General features: G+C 39.6%; 1 protein-coding gene across 1 annotated transcript in view; it reads left to right on the forward strand.

Annotated features, from left to right (window-relative positions):
* The window catches only part of ADAMTS3 (ADAM metallopeptidase with thrombospondin type 1 motif 3), a gene marked incomplete at both ends in the record, with an annotated part of 291,356 nt that overhangs the window by 14,492 nt on the left and 252,072 nt on the right, over window positions 1–24,792 (forward strand). Inside the window, one exon of the mRNA XM_079705334.1 lies at window positions 6,314–6,720. Within this exon, the coding sequence (XP_079561460.1) occupies window positions 6,314–6,720 (407 nt within the window). The remainder of the gene's footprint in view (window positions 1–6,313; window positions 6,721–24,792) is intronic.

A 24,792-nucleotide genomic window follows, 5' to 3' on the forward strand; every position in this document is an offset into this window, starting at 1 on the left:
AAGAAGGGAGAAGTCATTATGTTAAACTCTAGAATGAGGAATTTAGATATGAAAGAATTCCCTGACCAGGAGAATTGTTAATGTTATCATTAGACTGACAGCGAAGATGTGACAGTACTTTTTCTTATAGGTAGTTCAAGCTTTTGAGGAGGTCCTCAATTAAACATACCCTTCTGACCTGCCTGGGTTCTGAACACGTTGAGAAATAGAAAATCTAAAGACATAGTGAAAATATCTCTTACCAAAGGGGCTGGGGAGGCAGTGTGCTGGCAGACAGGGCACCCCACCCAGTGTGTGTCAGGTCCACTGGGCTGAGACAGAGCCTGCTGCTGGGGAGGTAGAAGAGAAGAGCGTCCTTATCAGGATCGTTCCCAGGCCAGGAATGATGATGAGGGAGTGCTGAGCTTCGCAAACTGCTTATTTTTCCCGGACTTGCTATCACATCCGTCATGCTTCTTCACTGGGGAAGGGTGAGTTAAGGGGGGCGGAGAGGCCTAAATACTCAGAAAAATCTCTCCTCCCAGAAGGCGGGAGTAGGTGAAAGGTACTGCACCTCTAACTTAAGAAAACATGATGTCTTCTACTTGAGGTGTCTTAATTGTAAGAAAGAGGCAAGGAAGAGATGATCTTTCAAGGTCTTGTTCATCTCTGACCTGTAGAGTTATAATTCTGTGACTATCTAGAGGGATGCAGAGTGGGGCCTAATCTCCTGCCTCTGGTTCCTAAGCACGAGGTGCTCTGTGTCTGCATTCCAGGAGGTCTGTTTTAATGGTTAGATCCATGTTTGTCGTTGTTCTTAGTAGCTTAAAATGTAAGTTTTGGGTACTATGAAATGTTTGATTTATAGGCCAGCAGGAATGGTGAGAAATATACCCAACGTTTGCAAGCAAATTTGGGCAATAGAGGTGTATGACAACTTGTGTGGTTTGCTGTCATCTATCGCTTGATGGTAAATTACTATTTGGGGAAAAGAAGATGCATTCTGATTTTAGATACTCCCTCAGGCTAAACTGCTCGCATTCATTCATTCACATATATTTAGTGAGTGACTTCAGAGTCAGTTTCTGGCACTGGAGAACTCTAGTGAAGAGAAAAGATAAAAATCCCTGCCCTGGTGAAGCTTATATGCTAGTAGGTATAAAGAAACAATGAACAAATAAACATATAAATAAGATTTAGAGTATGTGAGATGGTGACAAGGTTTGTGGAAGTAAAATGCAGAAGGGAGATAGTAATGAGACAGTTACTGGGGGCAGGAAAGACCTTAATGGGAGGGTCAAGTTTAAGCAAAGACCTGAAGGAATGGAGGGGTGAGCCATGCAGCTGTCGGGGGGAAGACACTTTGGCAGAGGAAGTGGTGAGCACAATGACCTTGAGATGTGAGAATTCCCAGTGCTGGCCCTTGTGAGCCATTTTTCTCTTGAGTGGGATGGGTTTTGAGGAGAAGACATGATCTGTCATTGGCTCTGTTTTGAGGATAACCTGTGAAGGGGAAGATGGTGGTTTGGACTAGGGTAGCAGCAGGGGGTGGTGGTGAGCAGTGGTCAGAGTCTGGAGATATTTTGAAGATAGGGTTAGTAGAATTCGTTAAAAGATTTGGTGTGTGGTGTGAGAAGAATTAAGGATAGTTTAGTCAAGTTTTTGGTCTGAGTAACTGGGAGGATAGCGTTGCCATTTACTGACATGGGCAAGGAGGTGCAGGTTTGGAAGCAGGAAGGTAGGAAGTTTACTTCTGGAAGTGCTGAGGTACCTAGTGAATATCCACAGGGAGAGGATCCAGCGGCGATTGAATAGATGAGGGAAGATCTTATGGAGGAAGCCTGGGCTGGAGATATATGATGGTGAAGGTATTCAAAAGTCAGGAGACAGGATGAGTTCACCAGGCTAGGGAGGGTAGATGCAGAAGAGGAGAGTCTGCGACCAGATCATGCAACACTGCAGTGTGTTCAGGTCATGAGAATAAAGGAAGGTGAGGACGGAGAATGGGAAGGGGAGACCACTGAGGAGAAGAGGAGAACCAGAAGAGAATGGTGTCTGGAAGCTAAAGAAAGGAAGTGTTTTAAGAAGGAAAGAGAAATAGAGTCAGATGCTGCTAATAGGGCAAGTAAGAAGATGGAGTCTTGACCATTGGTGCCAGCAACATGGGGTTACTAGTGACCTTGACAAGAGCTTGATTGGAGTGGGTTCAAGAAAGAACAAGCATGGGAAGAGAGGAATTGGAGATATCTAATATACTCAATTTTTAAAAAGTGTTTTGCTATAAAGGGCAGTGAAATAATGGGGACTTAGCTAGAGGCAGATGTGGCATCAAGAAAGTTTTTTGTCAAAGATGGAAAATATGGCAGCTTATTAATTTACTGGTGGGAATGATCTAGTGATGGGAAAATTGATGAGGAAAGAAACTGAGGACAATTGCTGAAGCCGTCTTGCAAAGGCAGGAGGGGCCAGGATGTGTACAAGAACGGAGGCTTTGCTCTTAGGTAAGACCGCAGACAGTTCACCCATACTACCGGGGTCGGTGGGGGGAGGTGGGAATGGACCAGGCAGGCACAGATGCCAGTGGGTTGTGCAAAATTCACTGCTTCTGAGTTATGCTTGGGTAATTAGTGATCACAGTGTGGCTTTACAGTGGCCCCAGCTTTCTGAGCTTGTGGAACTTATGGCTCACACAAACCTTTACATGCCTATTGCTGTGGCCCTTCAGCCACCCCAGCTGACAATTGTATGGTTTCATATTTTAAAATTGCACCTGGGCACTATTTTAATAAGTGACTAATTTACATTTAAGTTAAAATTGTTAAAATTTACTGAATCCTCTAGATAATCTCATTTAAACCTCTCATCAAACTTATGAAGTTGGAACTATTACTAACCTCTAGTTAACAATTGAGGATACTAAGCCTAAAGAAAAAAATAAAGAACTTGCTCAAGTTCAGGTGTTGACTTTTCTGCTTTCTGGCACTGTAGTCTCTTCCTTGACCGTAGGCTGTATTGCTTTGTGGAAGTATTTGGGCCTGTGAAATGTGTCATTTCTGAAAGCAGTAAATTAATGTTGGTTTGCATATGTGATTGTAACCTGAGATTAAATACTTTTGATAGCTTTGAGCTCTATCCACCACCCCTTTATTTTTCTTCCCAAAACCAATAATTTAAGAGCCTTTTACAATAATTTTTTTTTTTTTTTTTTTTTTTTTGCGGTACGTGGGCCTCTCACTCTTGTGGCCTCTCCCATTGCGGAGCACAGGCTCCGGACGCGCAGGCTCAGCGGCCATGGCTCGTGGGCCCAGCCGCTCTGCGGCATGTGGGATCTTCCCAGACCGGGGCACGAACCCGTGTCTCCTACATCGGCAGGTGGCCTCTCAACCACTGCGCCACCAGGGAAGCCCTACAATAATTTTTGAAGCTACAATACAGGAAAAATAGGTTGGCTGGCTGCAGGTAGGCAGGACATCATCATTCTTGTGGTAGTTTTCCTTAAAATCAGATCTTAAATTAGAAATTGACAACAAGATGTTCCATCTATTCTGCAGTGAGTGAGAACGTGATCTTCAGCATCAAGATGATCAGAATTGAAAATTTCCTTTGGTTCCTTGTTTGCTATGTGTCAGGCCTTCTAGGTCTGCTTTCTCATTTATAAACGAAGGATAGTAATACCTACCAACTGTGATTGTTGTAAGAATTAGAGAAGGTATATTCTCAAGCACAAAGCAGAGTGCCTGATATTTATTCTGCAATAAATGGCAGGTGACGGGGTAGCTCCTTTGTCCATTCCATTAACTACCATCCAGTGGGGCTAAATGCATCTCTTCCATTAATTCCCAACTGGAAAATGACTCATTCAGAGTTTAATTTCAAAAATGTTTCTTATGTGTACGTTTTATGAATGGCTTATTATTTAACATTGGATAAGACAAAGCTCTATAGAAACGCACCATCTTTATTTTGAAAAGTTCAGAACACATTGTCTGACAGTGGGAAAATGGACTCATCCCAGAGAATCTAGGGTGTATGGTTTACTGTAAGCATGAAACTCTGGGTATCCTCTTGGGTGTGGAGGAGACTCCCTGCATTCTTCCTAAATTTTCTAGTTCTCCAGTCACTTAATCCAGGCATCAGCATATTGTTTACAGACTTCAGTTGTGTGAATTCCCTTCAGTAGAGATGAGAAATCCATACATTAAACGAAGCATCACTTTTCCTTCCCTTGACACAGTAAACCAATGGTTAAAGAAAGAGTTACAGCTGGAATTATTGGTGCAGCCAGATGCTCATGGGCCTTGGGTAGTAAGTCAGCACATGGAGCAGCATAGACAAAGCAAATGTTCTCCAGTTACCTGCATTACTAACTTATACGTGTAAACAAATCCTACTGATAAGAGACCCTGGCAGGTACAAAATCTTATATTTGATGATACTGGAAATACTGAGTTGAATGGGGAGTTCGTTATCCTTAGGGAATTAATTTGGGGTTGGCTTTGTCCCTCCACCTCCAAGAGCCCAATTCATCCATCCCTGTGGAAACTTTCCCCTCCATCAGTCTGTTTCTGTGACTCTTGAGTTCATTCCCTAAAATTTCAAGTTCTTTCTCTAAACCAGAATTTACAAAAGTATTCACCAAGGATTTGGTTGTAAGGGAGACCGAATCTGTGTGCCTGTGCTTATTACCCCAATGCCTGGTGTAAGTCCTTGACTGTGATATAGAGAGCCTGTGAAGCAGGAATTGTGTTGCTGCTGTTCCCAGTGTGGAAGCCAGGCTTCACTCTATTCTGTGATATGACCACCCTCACTCCTTCTCTGCCTAGTAAATATGTACAACCATTTTACTTACTCTGTGCATTTAATAAAGGGGGATATTTTGTTTAAATACATTGGTCATTATAAGGGGCATAATGGTAACAAACATGCACTCAAGGAATTTCCAAGTTGCAAAATACCTTCATTTGTCTTCTGGTACTTTACACATTTTTTTTTTTTAGTTATTTAAAAAGCAGGAAAATAATGAAAACATAGTGATTCTATAAGGATACTTTAAGACCATAGGTTGTAGGTTCATTTATGGGCCTCATATGCTAATGTGTTAGATAACATGCATGAAGTTTCCATAGGTGAGCAGTATTTGTGAATCATATAATTTTTTCAGGGTACTTTATTATACTACAGGACTAGTCTTAGGCTAGAATCATGAAGGTGGGGAAGTTTTAACTTGATGTTCTCAGATTTTCCTTTCCATGCATTCTTTCTTCATCCTTGTTACCCTCCTCATTTCCTTCTGTCTTCAAAATCATTTCTATTAAGGGAGAAATGGTTGATTTAATGTGTTATCTTTCCCCAGGATGTTTGCATTTCAGCAGACACAGTACTCTCATTTGGCTAAACTTGGGGAATTAAGTTCTAATTGTGAAATTCAGTTTAACATGTAAGTGGCCACACGTGTTTTAAAGTGAACCCCAAATATTGAATTCATATTCAAATGAGTGTCTTTCCCGTGTAAGGAATATGGTGCAAAATGACAATGCCATTTACTCTTGACTAACCAGTACTAGTGTATTCAGTTTATAGATGATTGTTTCTTCTTTTTTACTCCATTCTCCTCATTTGCTGAAAATGTTCTGTGATTTATGGGATACAACATGATGTAGCAGAGTGAGTGTATGGGCTTTGGAGTATGACTTGGAGACATATCTGAGCTTCACAGTTATTTGACCTTGGACACACACCTCCTGAATCTCAGTTTCCTCACCTGTGAAGTATGATTGTTAGGGTTGGTATGATGGAAAAGATATGTATAAACTACCACACCATAAAGTACAGTGTATAAATTACAGGCCAGTGGTAGATGTAATACAAAGTAGTTATGGTGATTAGTATAAATTCTAGGATTCTTACAGGGAAAAAATTAAAACAATCAGAAATTTTTTTCTACGTAATAGCAATTTTCTTAACAGTTTGTAGCAGTTATCAGTTATGCCAATGATAAATTAACTGGGAGTATGTGCTGGTTATAAGCACACCAGATACAGTTATGGAAAGTTATTCTGTTCATATTCTCAAACATCTAAATGAGATGAATATTCACATTGCAGTAAACTTTTTTTAAAAATTAAAAAACTGATTCATTGAACACAGAGTTACCTAAATGCGTTTGAGAAATGATTTGAATTCTCAAAATTTACTACTTATGAGATGGTTCAAGAATATATTTATTATGCAAGTCGAGGTACGGTCTTGTGAGGTGGGCCCTTGATGCCTATGTTATGTCCTCCTGTGTTCTCTTGTTATACAGGGTTCTACAATTCTATTTTTCACCCCACAGATTTACCAATAAAGAGACAGAGAGAGTATGAGCTGGTGACTCCAGTCAGCACAAATTTTGAAGGACACTATCTCTCCCATATTCTTTCTGCAAATCACAAAAAGAGGTCAGCGAGGGACGTGTCTTCCAACTCTGAGCAATTGTTCTTTAACATCACGGCATTTGGAAGAGATTTTCATCTGCGACTAAAGCCCAACACTCAGCTAGTAGCTCCTGGTGCTGTTGTGGAATGGCATGAGGCATCTCTGGTGCCTGGGAATATAACCGACCCCATTAATGATCATCAACCAGGAAGCGCTTCAGAAAGAATCTGGAAAACAGAGCCTTTGCAGACTAACTGTGCTTATGTTGGTGACATCATGGACATTCCGGGAACCTCTGTTGCCATTAGCAACTGTGATGGTCTGGTAAGACTCATTGCCTTTTGTGTCTGTGTGTTTGCAGGTGTTTGGGAGTGCAGCATGGCTTCAGCATGGTTTGGAAAGTAGAGGTGGAAAGAAAACCTCACTATTATATTTTAAGTTCAGGGAGAAGCATTAGAAAGCATTTTACTGACAAAGATGTGTGCTTTGGCTTAATTTGACATGAAGACAACATTAGTCTAAGAAACCAAAGACAACTATTTTAGCATTCTTGGCTTATATGTTCACTTGTGTAACACTGGGGATTTTATTTCCTTATTTATTTAAAATCATTCTGACAACTTTCTAAAGAAGCATAGATTCCTTCAAAATGATAGTATTTCCCTTCTTATGTGGAAACGTTGGATATCCTCTTAAAGAAAGTATTTGAAAGCATTCTTTCGCTTCCCAAAGAATGCTAAAATGGGAAATGGGAAGCTCCTCTGTCAGAATTTCTTCAAATAGCATTACTCTATGGACATGAGATGTAGTTCTCTCTGTACTGTGGCTTTGATTCATTTTTTTCTTTATTTTTGAATAGAATACCCATATATGGCTCTTTAGTTTTGTGGATGAGGCCAGTAGTAACTGATCCTTCTTCACATGCTGTGAAGATGTGAAGTATTTTTATTTGTTTTGTATCTCCAGATGTTATTTGAAAAGTGTGTCAATGTTTATGTCTCTTCCATTCACAGTTGATTCCAAGTCTTTGTTCAGAAAGAGCAACCATTTTTCTTTCTATGGTTGCCAGGCTGCTGTTTCTTGGGAGTTCAGAGCTATTGTCTTTGTTTGGTCTCTCTTCTGGGAGTTCTCAAAATATTCCTTGCATTCCTTCTACCTTGGCTGGTCCCCCAACAATACCTTGAATCTTCTGCCACTGTCCTCTCTATGCATAAGCACAACCCAAAGGAGTTATGATACCATGTGTTTTTACCCAAGGCTGGTGGATTAATGGTTGTAGGCTTTATTTTGGGGTCTTGTACTGCCTCTTGATGTTCTATAGGGTTTTAGAAGTCAGGATGGAAAACTGAATAGAGCATGTGTGGCAGGTCCAAATCTCCAAGTTGGACTCTGTCAGTTTAGGACCACACTGTCACATTTGGTGCTGGACCATGCCCTTGGGTTTGAAGACACAAGGAATCTATCAAATTCCTCTCATTCCACACAATTTGAATAGATCTGAATTAACTAAGTCATTGAATAAAACAATAGATAGTGCTTTCTAAAAAGACTAAGTTTAAAGTATTCACTAAGAGAGGTTGATTCAACACTACCAGGATATAAAAAGAAATAAATTATAAAAAGGTACTGTTTTATAATACTTCTAAGTAAAATATACTGAGTATAAAATTTAATTTAGTGTTATTTTTAAGTTTTACAACATAAAAAGATTATGTGTTTTTTATCTCCTTGGTTAAGATTGAAGCTTGAGGTAGAAGATTTGAAGCTTGAAAATCAGTTTAAGGAAGGCAAAAGGCAAGGAAATTATTTTAATGGGTTATCATAGTGATTTTTAAACCTGACCTAGCAATCAGTAATTTTCTTACTGTACGTGTCAAATTATCTAGTTATAGATACAGAAATCTGGGGCAATAGCAAGTTGTTGTAAGGAAGAGGAAAATAGATATGAAGTTTGAACGAACATTAATTATTAGGATTAATTTCTCATGTTTAAGATATGGTGTTGACTGTTGGCATCATGTGTATGTTGATATAGCGTGTGTGTGTGCGTACGCACATCTCTACCAGTGTAAACCACAAGTATTCATTTGTTCCATTCTTTGATCCATTGATTAATTAATTAATTAATTAAAAGATATTTCTGGGAAGCCAGTTATGGATCAGGCACTATTCCAAGCATTGTGAAAGGGCGAAAGGAATGATCCCGATTACCATCCTCATGGAGCTCAAAGATGTTAAATTTGCCATAGATTTTAAGTGCCAAAATATCTGGTATACATGTATGTGTGTGTTTATATTAGACATACATATTAGAATCATGTTTAACTTTAAAAATTGTGGTATAAGGAAGTATCTTCTGGAGAGATTTTATGAATGGGGACAGAATTTCGAACCAGACATAAGTGGCTCAGGCCTTGCACTTGATGCAGAAAGAGGGTGGTGTCTAGCCTACAGCCGGCAGTGCTGCCTATGTGGGTGTACAGAAACAGAAGCCTCTTCTAGAGTTGCCAGCTCATAGCAGCTATGGAGGAAGAGTAAAGATGCTGGCAGGAAGAGAAGCACGGTTATAGAGAGCAGATCAGTACATTAGAGTGATAACACCAGTGGCTACTTCATTCAGCTGGGGACAAGTTCTTAAAATTGCAGAATTGCATTGGACAGGATAAGCTCCTTAGCAGAGATGAAGTAGGAAGTAAAATTGATGGGAATGTAACTAAATTTGGCTGATTAGCTGATTCCTAAACCTTTTTTGTTCCTTTAGCTTGCTGTGTAGGGATTTAGGTTTGACCTTCTTGACCTTAGGAAGGGAAGCAGGGATACTGAGATAACATAGATCCCTGAGGATTAACCTGATGGGCTATAAAGCCATTGCCCTGGGAAGCTCCGGGATTATAATCAAATCCAAGTTGTCCCAGTGGAAAGCACAGCCACTCCTGCCCTAAAAATACCAATGGGAACATCTCTGCCCAGCAACCATGAAGTTAAGTCCCCTGCTATGGAAAAGAATGCCAGTGAAGCCCTACCTGGATGGGTGCATTTTAGACTGGTGTAGATGGGAGTCCAGTCAGTGATCTGATTTTCTACATGTGTCCTTTGATCTCTTGCTCATAGGGAGCAGCCACAGGTATTTATTTTTCGCTGAGGTTGGAAAGTTCTTAGCGTCGCCTTCTCCCTGAGTGAAACTCCTTACCTCTTTTTCGCTAATACTGCCTTGTGGCATACTATGTATGTTTGAAATGGGCAGTGCTCTGAGACAATTAATTTGTATTAAACAGAATACTTTAAGTTAAAAAAGCAGTACTCTGCAAAATGTGTCCATAGACTCAGGTTTGTGACAAGATAAATACGGAAGGCGAGACTATATAAAGAAACTTATTTGACAGTTTGACAGTTATATTTGCGTTGGGCCTAATAATAATAAAAAGAAAGTTGGGGCTGGTGTTTTGTGTCTTGTTTTTTCATTTTATTTTTCTACTAATTAGTTTTCCTTGTATTTTACAAAATTATCAGCCCAAGGCCAACTGGGGAGAAAGGAAACTGTTTATTCACCCCAGATAGTTTGAAAAGCAAGCAGTAATGCTTAGCTGTTTTTATCTCTCTAGACATTAGAAACTTGACTGAAAGAGTCAGTAGAGTCTACTTATTCCAGGTAACTCTATGAAATGATCACAGGAAAGGTCCTTTAACGTGGGCCTTATTGAGGAGGACAGAAAAATGCCTTGAGTGATATATCCAGATCCGAGGTCTAGAATGTGATCTAGACATAGATATGCGGAATAACTAAAATATTATTCTGTGGGTTTCTGAAATCAACATCAAAGTGTTCTGCATGAACGAATTGACAATGATTTTCACCCAGTGTGGCAAAGAACAATATCTGTTCCTGTCTAGCATGACCTTTTCCAATTCTTTGCCAAGATCACATTGTTGTTTTTTTAACATCTTTATTGGAGTATAATTGCTTTACAATGGTGTGTTAGTTTCTGCTTTATAACAAAGTGAATCACAAGATTACGTTTTACGAGTGACAGTTGATTCTTTACCAGTTGCAGCGTTATGCCTGCTCTAGTCTACCCACTTATAGGTGAGAATTGTTACAATATTCAAACATGGAGTTGTTCTTGTTTTCTGACAGTATCCAATTTTTAAAAAGCCTGCTTCTCTAGACCCTCCTCCAAATTACCCAACCAAAGCCTAATCCTGTTAATAGGTTCTTTCTAAAGCTCTCTCACTGACATGCTCACGGGTCCCTTTGGTGTGCGTTCTGGCTCCGTGCAACATGTAATAAACCCAGCTTGTCAACTGCAGATGTGCTCCCAGTGGTCTGTGGCTGGAGGCCGTTAACATGCTTTGCCTCTCTGCTTCTATGTCTCTGAGGTGAGAGTCCAGTGGTCAGGAGTCATGGTGATGGCAGGCGTTTCACACACTTCTGAGTGGGAAGACACTTCTGGCTGAGAATCCCAGCTGAAAATAGATTTCTTTATTCCATAGAGCCCTGGCATTTTCCCTGTAACACGATTAAATCTCCCCTGTGTGTAGTGGCGGTTCACAATCATACTTTGTGGTCTTCAGATTTGCCAAAATAAAGGGTTATTTGGTTAGTAGGCTTTATGTCATGTATTCATAACATAATGAAACTGAATTTTTCTAGACTTGCTAGAACAATATTGCTTTGTTAATTCCCCTGGAATGCATCAGAGGAAACTGGTTGGGAGTGGAAGAACTGAGTAATGATGGCTCTTTTGGGGTTATCCAGCTCAGTGATTTCCTTGTGGGCTGATTTTATGATCAAGGGAGTTTATCTAGGACAGAAGTTTTCAATATTTTTGAACATTTGGAATTCTTCCTCCAAACGAAATCACTAGGGCTTATCTAATAAAATAATATGTAAAATGGATAAACTCAGGAAAGACCTGGTAAAAACGCAGGTGGGAGATGCTCTTCCTCCTAGTTTCTCTTCCTCCTGCCTTGTTCTCACGTAAGACCACTCTTAGGCCTCCTGAGACATCTAATGGGAAATCTTCACTGTTAGGGCAGGGGGTCTTGGAAGCTTGAAGTTAACAACTTGGGAACCTAAGCAGAACCTTTTTCTAAAATATCTGATAGTCACATCTGGTTAGTATTGGAGGTAACTTACCCTTTTTAGATTTGGAGTGTGCATGGCCAAATGAAGTCTTTGTGGACAACTGCAAACTTATAAAGAAAACAGCCTTAAGACTTCCCTGCCTCAAGACTTTTACTTTGGGATTTGCCCCTTCAGAAACATGTCCTCGCTATGTCTATTTCAGTTAAGTCCAGCTGCAGAAGCACTTTGTAAAAAGGCTATTTTAAAAAGTATTATGAGCCAGTGTGCTTGGGATTGAGAACATTTGCCTAGTAATTATGAAAAATAGTGATACTAAAAATAGATACAAATCTGTAGCTATTTATAGTGGACTTAGGGTTTTCAAGGACTGATCTTTAGATGTTGACATTTGAACATCTGCTTTTATGAGGAGAACCTGATCTCTAAAGGCCAGGTGCCTTCCACCTTTTTCTCCCATGAAACGTGTCTATGGAAGGTGTCATGTGTTTATTGATGGGACAGAGGGAGATTTGTGTCTTCACTGTTTACATGCTGATTTAAGAGATTTTAGTAGGTCTGGGGAACAAAGGACTGGAACCTTGTTTTACTTCTAGGCACCTACACCAGGCTATTTTAGCAGTGCAGGATTAGAAGATTCTCAAAGCTCCTATATCCTTTAATTTCCATTAGTAGAAGGGAAAAAGTGGGCACCAGTCCACTAGCTTAACTACTTTGGGAGAAACAGTACCATAACAAGCCTCATTGCTTCTCCTGAGATTTGGTCAAGCTGTGGCCCATGGGAGCTGACAGTATTAATCCTAGTTGTGAGTGGTACCTGCCTGTGCTGAATCTTGCTGGATCTGGGCTCTTGGTTACATTTCCCACCATGCCTCCTTTCTCAAATAGATAGGCAGCCAGTTTGTGCTTATCTGGGGTGAAGAAGGAAGGTTTGGCAAAGCCTTTGATCATTTTCACATTTTGCATCTAATTTGCATAAACCCCAAATCATACATATGTCAAGCCTTTTCCAAAGTTTTTGGCTATATTTCTCTTGTGTGATTTTGAAAATATTTCTTTTTAATAGTTATTTTGTAATTAATTTAAACTATTCATGTTTATTTATGAGTACCACTTGTTCAGCTTATAATTTGATTTACATCAATTTGATTATGATTTTATTTCCCATTATCTTCTCTATCTTTGGTATAGTAAAATTTTAAATTAAGTTTAAAGATGAGCTAAAAATTGGGAAAAAGGTTAATGTGATATTACACATCTTTCTTTGTGTAGGAATGGAAAAACAGAAAATAAAAGGGGAGGGGAAGTTGGCCTGGGAAGTAATGCTTCCATTCTTCTCCATGCAGTGGCAACTAGGACTTCATTGTAACTCGAATACAGATTTTTAAAGATACTCAAAAAAGGCTTTAAGAACTGTGAAAATAGTGCTGACCACATCTTTAATATCTTCTTCTCAGTAAATTATCATTAAAACAAGAACAAAAGCACAGCGAGATGTTGATATGATGCCTTTGTGCATAATCAGGCTTTGAGGTCATAGAGTTCTTGCAAAGTAAACCCAGCCTCAAGGTCCTCAACTGCAAAAACTGTTACTCATGTGACAATCTTTGCTTTTAGGAATACTGGTCAAGTTAATAAAGCTTTCTGAAGTGCTAGGATATGCAAAGTGCTAGACTGATTGCTGTGGGGAATACTGAGGTAAGCCAGGCATTATCCTTGTCTTCCAAGTGTACTGGAAATAAGGTATGCAAACGTAGAACCAAAGTACAAGGCCGAGTGTTTTAAATGCTCTAAGACTAGGATAGATGACATGTGAGAGTCTGAATGGTGGAAAGAATATTTATTCTTGGAAAGATAGTAGAAGGCTTCCTGGAGAAAGCAATATTTGTGATACCAGACAATTGAAAAGATAACCATATATGTTAAAGTGATCACCAATGATGGTAGAGGTTGGGGTGGGTAGGAAGAGGAGCCTCTGAGGGAGGTAGGAGATATTTGTGATGGCCATAAAAATGAAGAGAGGGTGCGGTAAGTTGATTTCATGAACTTCATAATATATGTAATGAATACGTGGGAGAGCCAAGGTAGTCTTGGTCAGTATTTAGCTGAATATAGGAGCAAATATAATACAAAAGGGAGAGAGAAAACAAAAAGGAGGATAAAACCTAGTGATGTTTATTAAGACCAAATTCAGTGACCATGTAGTTGATATTGACAGGCTTGCATGGGCATTCAGGATGAGAGAAGGGCAAGGATTCATATTCCTTGAATATGTTGCTTTTCTTCATAGAAAGATTTTGCTGAGGTCATGGGCTTTTTCTCTGGAGTTTAGGGAGGTATTTTTCTCAGTAACTTTTTTCTAGAATTTGTTCCCAAAATTTATCTGAGAGGGTTTGGAAGTTGATTTTGAAAAATCTGACTTCTTCTCCTATCATCTAGGTCCTTCAATCTTTCAAGTTTGGTGAATTTGGTGCCTTATTTAGTAAACCTCCTTCTATAGCTGTAATTCTTCCATCTGAAATGTTCTCCTTTCTTACTGTGTTTACTGTATGTTTCTATCCCCTACTTCTTCCTGTTCTCTAAGGAGTATTTCTAATGTTTTCATGAGCATAAAGTGTAATGTTTTCGTGAGCATAAAGTGTAATTTGATCAAGTTTACTTAACTCTCAAAAAACAAGACACACAGAATACGCTGTTAGTGAATGAGTTGGTTTCGATATTAAATCCTATTTTATTTTATGTCATTTAACGTATCTACTATATGTACGTGTGTGTATAGAAATACATATATGCATACATATATGTTTATATACACACACACATAAGCATACACATATGCACACATATATATGAAAAACCATAGAAAAGGTAGGTAGAGAAAAATCAATGTTTCATTAAATATTTTGATTCAAAGACTATTGACAGTATTTGTTGTTAGGTCTTTAGAGTTGATGGCAGAGCTGGAATGGCACTCAGGTCGACTGACAGCAAAGCACCTAGCAGTTCTGTTACCCCAAGTTACCTAAATATGCTCCTTACAATGTGGATGGTTGACAAGGAGGCATGACATGTATTAACTTGTATGTTTTTAATACTGTGAGAAATGTAGAGAGATTAATTAGAAATACAATTGAAGGGCTTCCCTGGTGGCGCAGTGGTTGAGAGTCCGCCTGCCGATGCAGGGGACACGGGTTCGTGCCCCGGTCTGGGAAGATCCCACATGCCGCCGAGCGGCTGGGCCCGTGAGCCATGGCCGCTGAGCCTGCGCGTCCGGAGCCTGTGCTCCGCAACGGGAGAGGCCACGGCAGTGAGAGGGCCGCGTACCACAAAAAAAAAAAAAAAAAGAAATACAATTGAAAAGGGAGATTTTATCTTATGATTGTCAGCCTATCACAGTGAAATTGAAAAAAATATTTAGAATAAAAAACTCAATTGTACTTTTTATTAAGGTTGGCAGACTTTGAATTCTCTATCTCTGAAATAAGAAATTTTAAACACTTGGTATTTTTTTCAAACATTTATTTTCAAAGGAGTTGATTAATTTTTGAGCAGTATTAGACTACACTAAACATATCAAGAGATCATTGCTCTTATTGTAGTTGAATTGTCAGTCCTTCGATAAACAGGTTCAAATACTCCATAATTATAACAAATTTCTAAAAACTCTATTTTATTGGTTGAAGAAATAGGGATATATGATTGCACTTAATGTCTAACTCCAGAGTCAGTAATATTAAAAAAAAAAGGATATTATATAGCTTGAAGGGTTTTGAAAAGCATTATCTAGATTGTTATAGCTTACTTTTTTTTTTTTTTTTTTTTTTTTTTTTTGTGGTACGCGGCCCTCTCACTGCCGTGGCCTCTCCCGTTGTGGAGCACAGGCTCCGGACCTGCAGGCTCAGCGGCCATGGCTCACGGGCGCAGCCGCTCCACAGCATGTGGGATCTTCCCAGACCAGGGCACGAACCCGTGTCCCCTGCATCGGCAGGCAGACTCTCAACCACTGCGCCACCAGGGAAGCCCTATAGCTTACTTTTATAAAATGTTTAGAAGATATCCAGTTTAGAGTTTTGTAGCGAGAATAATCAGTAAACACCAATGAAGAGAAATAGTGGCCAAGCTATTTAGAGTTATGATACTTTGGAAGAGTTCAATTTGGTAAAATGCCATTGATGACAGATGTCAAAACTTTTGTAAAGTGGTTTAGGGAGATGGTTCATGTTGGCAGCGGTCATGGTATTGGTTTAGAATCAGACAAACCTGAACTCCACTTCTGGTTCTACTACCTACCAGCTTGTGACTTTAAACAAGTTGTTTAACCTTGTGGAAGTCTCTTTCTGTCAGTAAAGAGGAGAAAGTAATGCTTGTTATGTTGAGGGCTTACAGAATATTAATGCATCTTTCACACAGCCTGACTCTGAGAAGTCAATGATTGTTACTACAATCCCTTTCTTTCTTTTTCCATTTATTATAATTATTTCTCCTTAATATTTTGTGATTAATAATAATGATGTTGATTTAGTTTGCAAAGTAAAAAAATGTGCTGCAGTTACGCAACTCAGCCTGTGACCTAACTTGTGGAAAATACAATCTTCTATGAAGTGAATACTTTGGTGAAAATCCTGTAATTTTCAGATGACCTTCTCCACTTGATGCAGGACTCCCTTAGCATCATCTTCTCTGAAGGATACTCTAATCTGTGTTCTCCTGAAGACTTCTAAAGATAGGAAACTCACTACTTTTCATCTTATTTATATATAACTCTGCCACATAGAAAGTTCTTTCTTAGGTTCTACTTAGAAATATAAAGTGAAAATATCTTGTTCCATGTATTAGATTCTTCCGAGCTGACAAAGATATAGTGACTGTGATTGACCTCTTATTGTTGTTATTATTATAATACTTCAGTTTTATGCAATTGACCACTAATCATTCAGTGCATTACATAGCACACTACTTCTGCTTTAGGAAACATTTCCCTTTAGTGGTGTGATATAGCCCATACCCTGGCTGGAATGGCATTAATGAGGCATTAGTCATAATTTTAACATACTTCTTAGGCTTTTCATTTTGGTCAGATATTTTAAATTATGAACCTCAGACTGAGACATTTTGGGGATAGCGATAAAGAGTTCTATGGCATTAGGTGGTATATACTGTTGTTCAGAGTCTTGTTTTCATATTTCTTTTATTTGATGATAGTAGTTAATATGCTATCTTATATCTGTTTTTGTTTCCAGTCTAGAGTCTTCCATAAAAAAAAAAAGGCTATAAGTCTATGGAGGCAACTGGGGGGGATGGAGATAAAGGTGGCATGGTGGGTCCCTAGCTCCAGCTACCAGAAAATGCATTTTTGAACTTAAATGGCGTTATCAGAGAAGACTTTTGAGGTCCTTGTGAGTTTTTTGATTAGCTGATAGGACTTTCCACCCCCAATTTAAAACATAAGAGATTTCTGGAAGGCCTTCTTCTGCCTGGTGATGTCACTAAAAGTAGAAGATCTTTAGAGTGAGAGGACTGTGCTATTGGATACTTGGGTGTCATATGAACATAGAGGGACCCAGTCTGAGCATGCAAGCCCAAGAGAAAAGGAAGAACAGCCCTTAGTGAGAGATTCTGCAAACATTAGCAACCCAAACACAGTGGGAAACGTTTTATTTAGCATTATCTGTGAAACATGATGCTTTTAACATAGTGATTGGAATCATGCAGTAATACTTCTTTTGGGCTTACAGGATATTTGATCTTGCTTATAGGGTGCCAATATTTCATGCTTTCCTGCCTGGCTTCATATAGTCCTTTATTTTGCATACCTGGCTCTGAGGATGGTATTAACTGGCTGCCAGGACAAGAAGGCAGACCAAGCATAGTGATGTGGGTCCAGATAAAATTAAGTCACTGTAAGATCTCTGTTTCTGTTTGGTCAGCTGCACGTCATTGTCACCTTTGGCTTCAACTGTGGTACCACATCAAGACTTAGCATAATGATGAGGGAAGTCTCTGAGCCTATTTATTGGCCCTAGCCATTAACCTCAAATTTTCAGGGAGAGGCCTTTTTTTATATGCTGTGCTTGGAAAAATTTTAGAAGCTTGTTAACCTATGAGGACGTTATAAAATTTGAACCGTACCCATGAAACTACCTTGGTACTCTTCCCCATACTTAAAAATTAAGGGTTTAAATTAGATCAGTGATTCTTTTTGTTCTGCCTCTTGGATCTTATGTTTTGAAATACTTTGTAAACTGGTTAAAATATTTATTAAGTAATTAACAATTTTACCTATCTGTTAATGATCCAAAAATATACAAAATTGCTGGTCAAAATTCCCAGTGAGTACAAATTATTCTCTCTCTGTACTGGTTGATGATCTTTTCACATGAAAAGCTTAAATTACTCGTAGACCTATACCATTCTGTTCATACTTATGACACAGTGACAGTCATTCCCAGATCTCCGTTATTGCCTCCACTGGTTCCTAAGAGCCCAGAGATCTAAAATTAGGAAACTGTTGACTATAAGCTTCCTGCGATTCCTTCTAGAACTGAGGTTTATCCTTAGGGACCGTGCATTCCTGGCCAAGGAAGAAATCAAAACGTCACACTGACCATTATTTATTAATCATGGTCTGGAGTGGAAATTGCATGTATGAGTGTTATTTTTGAGATATGGTTACTTTATAATAATGCTTTTTCTGTTTTTTAAAATTTATTTTTAATCCACTAACTATGAATAAATCCTGTGTTCTAGAAAGCTCCAAAGAACCTAACTGCTATTACAGTTTTGGGAGATGTTATAACTTGAATCCTAATGAAATGTGGGAATAATCAGAGTAGAGAGAAATCTATCTATCTACCTACCTACCTACTTACCTATCTCTCTATCTACACACATATGTGTATATGTGTGTATATATGTATATATATACAGAGAGAAATGTATTTATATTTTTATAAAATATTAAGAGCAGAAGGGACTGTGACTTGGCTATGCTGTAGGGAGTGTACCGAGTTACCTCAACATAGGAATGCGTGCCAGCTCTATTGATGCAGCCATTTCCCTGGGAGAGTTCCTCATAGGTTGCATTTGAGGAATAGGCAGCTTTTAGGAAGCTGCGAATCATTGTTCTCCATGAGGGGCCTCTAACCTTAGTGCACATCAGGATCTCCTGAGGGCTTGTTAAAACATAGCTTGCTCATAGCCACCTCAGAGTTTCTGATTTAGTTGGTCTGCGTAGGGACCTGAAAATTTATACTTCTAACCCGTTCTCAGTTAGTGCCAGACACCGTAACTCAACTGTCTGTTTCTTGTTTATGTGCAATGACACTGGATACTGGCTTTTCCCAGCTGACCTGCTTTCTCGGGTAGGGAATTTGGACTTTTTTCTTTGGTTTGTAATACCGTCTTGGCTCTTGCCCCCCTGCCCAGTCATCATTGCAGCCAGTCTGACTCAGCACCCATCAGTCCCAGATTGGATTAACTGTGTACAACCACAACTTCCTCTCTTGGTCCCCTTGCCTGGAGGCTACATGTACATTGGAAGCACTGGTGAGCACCATCTCCCCAGGCCAAGTTCTGGCAGAATACAGAAACTGTGAACTTGGACAAACTACTTACTGTGTCTGATCCTTAGATCCCTCTTTTGATTCATGTAAAGATTTCCCAGTGGCAGGTAGAGCTTTGAAGTGTATCCTCATTTTAATTTATTCAGTAGCCAATAGTCACTACGAAGTGCTTACAAGTTTCTAAAGTCACTTTGCTTTCAAGACTGTTGGTGGTGCTTCCCTGGTGGTGCAGTGGTTAAGAATCTGCCTGCCAATGCAGGGGACATGGGTTCAAGCCCTGGTCTGGGAAGATCCCACATGCCACGGAGCAGCTAAGCCCGTGTGCCACAACTACTGAGCCTGTGCTTTAGAGCCCGTGTGGTGCAACTACTGAAGCCCATGAGCCACAACTACTGAGCCCATGAGCCACAACTACTGAAGCCCACGTGCCTAGAGCCCATGCTCCGCAACAAGAGAAGCCACCGCACTGAGAAGCCCACGCACTGCAACAAAGAGTAGCCCCCACTCGCCGCAACTAGAGAAAGCCTGTGTGCAGCAATGAAGACCCAATGCAGCCAAAAATAAATAAATAAATAAATTTATTAAAAAATATATATTTAAAACAAAAAAAAAGAACTGGTGGTAGAACTGTGCCATGGGGCAACACGGAGACCTTGAGATCTTCAGTTGTCCTGTGCTTTAACAATCTGGGGCCATCACGCTTTGTGGGCTCTCATGAGTCAACCTTGTACTCTGTCCATACACTGAGCTGTAGCTACACTCTCGACCTAGATGATCTCATGTGATTTTATGGCTTCAGATACCATCAAGCAGTAATGACTCTATGTGTCTGGCCCTGACCTCTCCTCTGAGCTCTAGACTTGTATGTGTCTTCTGCTGCCCATTCAACTTCTCCACTTGGATGTCAGATAGCCATCTCAAATTTAACAGGGCTGAAGATCATCCCTTGACAGCTACCCCTGCATGACTTCCTCCACAGAGAAAAGTTTGGACCCTAATTCTCAGGCCAAAAACCTAGACTTACACTAGACTCCTCTTTTTCCTCATTTCTTTCATAAAATCCATCCATAAATCTTGAGGTTGTTTTATAAAATATGTTCTGAATCTACTTATGTAATCTCCAATGCTACAACTTTGATCTAAACTATCATCTCTTCCTTGGATACTACAGTGACCTCCTTTTTTTTTTTTTTTTCATTTTTGACCCTCTTCATCCTTCACATAGAAGTTGAAGTGACATTTCTAGATTCGACGAACTTTTCTCTGTTTAAAAGCCTTCAGTTGCTTCCCATTAAAATTCAAACATCTTACCATGACTTTTAAGACCCTTATGTCAGTAGTTCCAATCATCATTGTCTCATAATCACCTAAAGAGCTTTTAAAGAAAATATAGATGCCTAAACCCCAACCCCAGAGATACAGATTCATTTGGTCTGGGGTAAGGCTCAGCATAAATAGACTAAATGCCGCTCTAGATGATTCTAATATGCAGCTAGAGTTGAGAATCATTGTTCTCTCCAAGAGGCTTCTAACCTTAGTGGGCATGAGAATCCCATGGAGGGCTTGTTAAAACAGATTTCTAGGTGCCACTTTGGGGTTTCTGATTCAGTGGGTCTGTAGAGGAGCCTGAAAATTTGCATTCCTAACAAGTTCCCAGGTGACACTACATTTGGAAACAACTGTTTTACAAGATCTGGTCTTAGCATGCTTCTCTGATGTCATTCCCTTGTTTACTGCATTCAACCCCCTCTGGTCTTCCTTTTGTCTTTCAAATCCAAATTTTTTCTGTCTCTGGCCTTTTGGAAATGTTGTTTCTTTAGCCAGAACATTCTTTTCTAGATCTTTAAATAGAGATTCCTACTCATCATTTGGGTGTTAACTTAAATTCTGTTTCCTCAAAAAAGAATTTTTGGCCATTCTAGCTAAAACAGAAACTTTAGTCACTCTACACTATATTAGTGATTTTAATCTTATTTGTAGCCATTATTTGCATCTCGAACTTATCTTGAATTTATCTTTTACATTTATTTTGGGGGGGACTGTCTCTACTGAGGATAAGGACTCTTTCCTGTGGGTCTTTAACAGTGTTTGGCACACAGTGTGTGCTCAGCAAATCAATGCTGACAGACTGAATGGCGTGAATATTAGAATAAGGAATTGATTACCACTTTTGCAAGATGAATTATAGACCTTTCTTGGATGTGTTCAGATTTCCCAGTGCATAACTTTTGCAATTGAAGGGGCTGCTATGAACTTGAAGGTTTAAGGTTCCTAAGATTTTATATAAATCAGTTTTATCCTTCTGAATAGCATTTTAATGCTGTGGTTTTTCATAACTTAAGTTTTTTTTTTCTTTTAGTTTTCTATCTCCTCTTCTTTCGCATATGAACTATAGTGAAGGGGCAACATCATCTTGATCCAAGCCCATACTTGAGTTCAACACCATAGTAGAGGTATAGTGTGTCTCTTAAATTCATTTACTCCTGTTAAGCAAAGGAAGCATATACAAGTCAGCATGGCAACGTGTTGCAAAAAAAAAAAAAAAAAAAAAAAAAGGAATTAAAAAAAAGACATTATAAAAATGCTATACTTTGGACTAATTCCTTGGAAGAAAATAAACATGTTGACTTTCTTGTCAAGGTTTTTACTACAGCAACCTATGGTTCTTTCTGATCACTGATCACACATAAATTGTTTAATGCTTTTCCCCCCTGCTAAATTGTAAACTCCATGAGAGTTGGAGTTGTGTCTGTAATGCTTACTCTTTTTTTTTTTTTTTTTTTTTTTTTTTTTTTTTTTTGCGGTAGGCGGGCCTCTCACTGTTGTGGCCTCTCCCCTTGCGGAGCACAGGCTCCGGAGCACAGGCTCAGCGGCCATGGCTCACGGGCCCAGCCGCTCCGCGGCATGTGGGATCTTCCCAGACCGGGGCACGAACCCGTGTCCCCTGCATCGGCAGGCGGACTCTCAACCACTGCGCCACCAGGGAAGCCCAATGCTTACTCTTATGTCCTCAAAACCAGGCACCATGCCTCATAATAGTAGGTGCACAATAAACATGTGATGAGTTACTGAATAAATAAAGACACAGGACATAAGTTCCATGTCAGTATACTATAATCTGCTCACTATCACCTTCCAGGTTTTATGAACTTTTTTTTTTTTTTTTTTTTTTTTTTTGCGGTACGCGGGCCTCTCACTGTTGTGGCCTCTCCCGTTGCGGAGCACGGGCTCCAGACGCGCAGGCTCAGTGGCCATGGCTCACGGGCCCAGCCGCTCCACAGCATGTGGGATCTTCCCAAACCGGGGCACGAACCCATGTCTCCTGCATCGGCAGGCAGACTCTCAACCACTGCGCCACCAGGGAAGCCCATGAACTTTTAATTGAAATGCTTCTGTGCAGAATTCCCCTCTATCCTTTCCCTTTGGTGCCCAGAACTCTGCCTTGTAACCTTTCATTTCTTTCCATGGTTTCTCCTTGATGGAAGGTAAAAATTATTCTCAAGCCAAGTACAGAAAGCCACGCTTCTTCAGTCTCTTGCATTGTTTGTCTTCTATTAGACAATAAATGGTTTTTCCAACTTTTGTGTCTCTTGGTAACCCCTAGGAGTCTTTATATTCCTGTGAGTGAATTTTCTCTTTCTGCTTCTTAGGAGGAGATAAATAGATTGATTAATATCTGGAGAGAACTTGGCTGAGTCATTTATTCCTTCATTCATTCAATGGCTACTATATACTTTCAGTGCTGGGAATGTAACAATGAACAAAAACAGGCATCGTATTTGCCCCCATGGAGTTTAGATAAAGTGGGAAATACAGACTTTACTTTCTGTAAAGTCACCTGAGTAAAGATAAACTGGCATAAATGCTATCAAGGAAAAGGGACATTATTTTATGAAATAAGTAACAAAGTCATCTGACCTAGGCTAGGGATAGGGGAAGGTTTCCCTGAGGAAATGGTATTTGAGCTGAGTTTTTAAGGATAAATAAGAGTTCCCTAGATAATGTGCTTGTTGAGCACATTTTAGGAAGTAAGGGCCAAAGAGACCACAAGGTCAGATTATCTGGGTTGTCTGAGATAAAATTTGACTTTCAGAAGAAAACTAATCTGTCACCATGGTTCTCCTGAGCTACCATAGGTGTTTTATCTTTTTTTTTTTAATTTGTGAATTTATTATTACTATTATTATTGCTGGTTAACATTTTTTAGCAATAAAGTATTTTTAATTAGGTATGTACATTGCTTTTAATTTTTTAAATTAATTTTTTATTGTAGTACAGTTGCTTTACAATGTTGTGTTAGTTTATACAGTACAGCAAAGTGAATCAGCTATGCGTTTACATATATCCCCTCTTTTTTAGATTTCCTTCCCATTTAGGTCAACACAGAGCATTGAGTAGAGTTCACTGTGCTATACAGTAGGTTCTCATTAGTTATCTATTTTATACATAGTAGTGTACATATGTCAGTCCCAATCTCCCAATTCATCCCACCCCCACTTCCCCTCTTGGTATCCATAAGTTTGTTCTCTACATCTGTGTCTCTATTTCTGCTTTGTGAATAAGTTCATCTCTACCATTTTTTAGATTCTACATATAAGTGATATTATACGATATTTATTTTTCTTTCTGACTTACTTCACTCTATATGACAGTCTCTAGGTCCATCCACGTCTCTGCAAATGGCACTATTTTGTTCATAGGTATTTTATCCTATTTCTCATACTAGTTAAAAATTTATGGGCATCGATAATTGTGTGCCAGACACAGATCTGTCCTTTACAGGAATTATCTTAATCCTGACAACAGTTCCCACTTATGGATTAAGAGCCCAGGGAAATGAGTGTCTTGTGCTGTGTCTCATGGAAGACCCGGATACCTGCATTCAGAACCTGTACTTTTGACTTATATTATCCTAGTTCTCAGAGGGTATTCCTAATACTTCAGAAAGCTTGGGCAGCTTGAATTCCAGCATAGACACATATCTGGATCTCTCGTTACATATGTACTTCCTATCCATATACCTATTGTATACAACAGTGTATGTGTGTATGTTTTTGTAAAATATAAACTTGTGGGTTTCTGGGGGATGTATATATAGCAAAAATGTATATATATATTTCATCAGTATATTTTGAGGCTGAAAATTGAATCTGAGAATTTGAAATCAAGAAGTTTAACCTTGAAAAAATTGCTGGTTGGGATAGATAGATGAGTACTAGTAATTAATAAATGGAACTGAGCTGTTTTCTATCAAATTTGGGTGCCTACCTCCAGGAGGTGTGTGAATTTTCATTACGGCCAGTGAAAATCTTCCGTGTCTGGCCTTATCCTCTGCCGCTAAAGCGGCTCATCTCCATCCACAGTAGCTGCTTATAGCTTTAAATAGCACAGCCTGGACTCTCTCTGCCAACTCTTCTCAAGCCAGCCAGGGTTATGGCGGGGCCAGGGTTGCACGGATGATGCTGTCTGTGCGAGGCCAGGGAAAGGGTTAGCGAATTGGCCCGCTGCCTGGGCACTGGTGCAGGGAAGCCGTGGGGCAGTGCAGCAATTTCCTGCTTGGGGAGAAGCCCTAGAAGGCTGGTGCTGGCAAATCCCTGACTCTTCAATTCTTTTGTGATACCTCACTGCACCCCTGTGTTTCTCTTGGGGGGGAATTTGACTTTTGCTCTTCACAGGTACCCAGGGGATGATTTAAGGGGATCCTACCCCCCACCCCACCCCCACTCATAGTCATTTTGCCTGGAATTTTCA

The sequence above is a fragment of the Hyperoodon ampullatus genome (genome assembly GCF_949752795.1).
Source record: "Hyperoodon ampullatus genome assembly, chromosome: 1".
NCBI lineage: Eukaryota > Metazoa > Chordata > Mammalia > Artiodactyla > Ziphiidae > Hyperoodon > Hyperoodon ampullatus.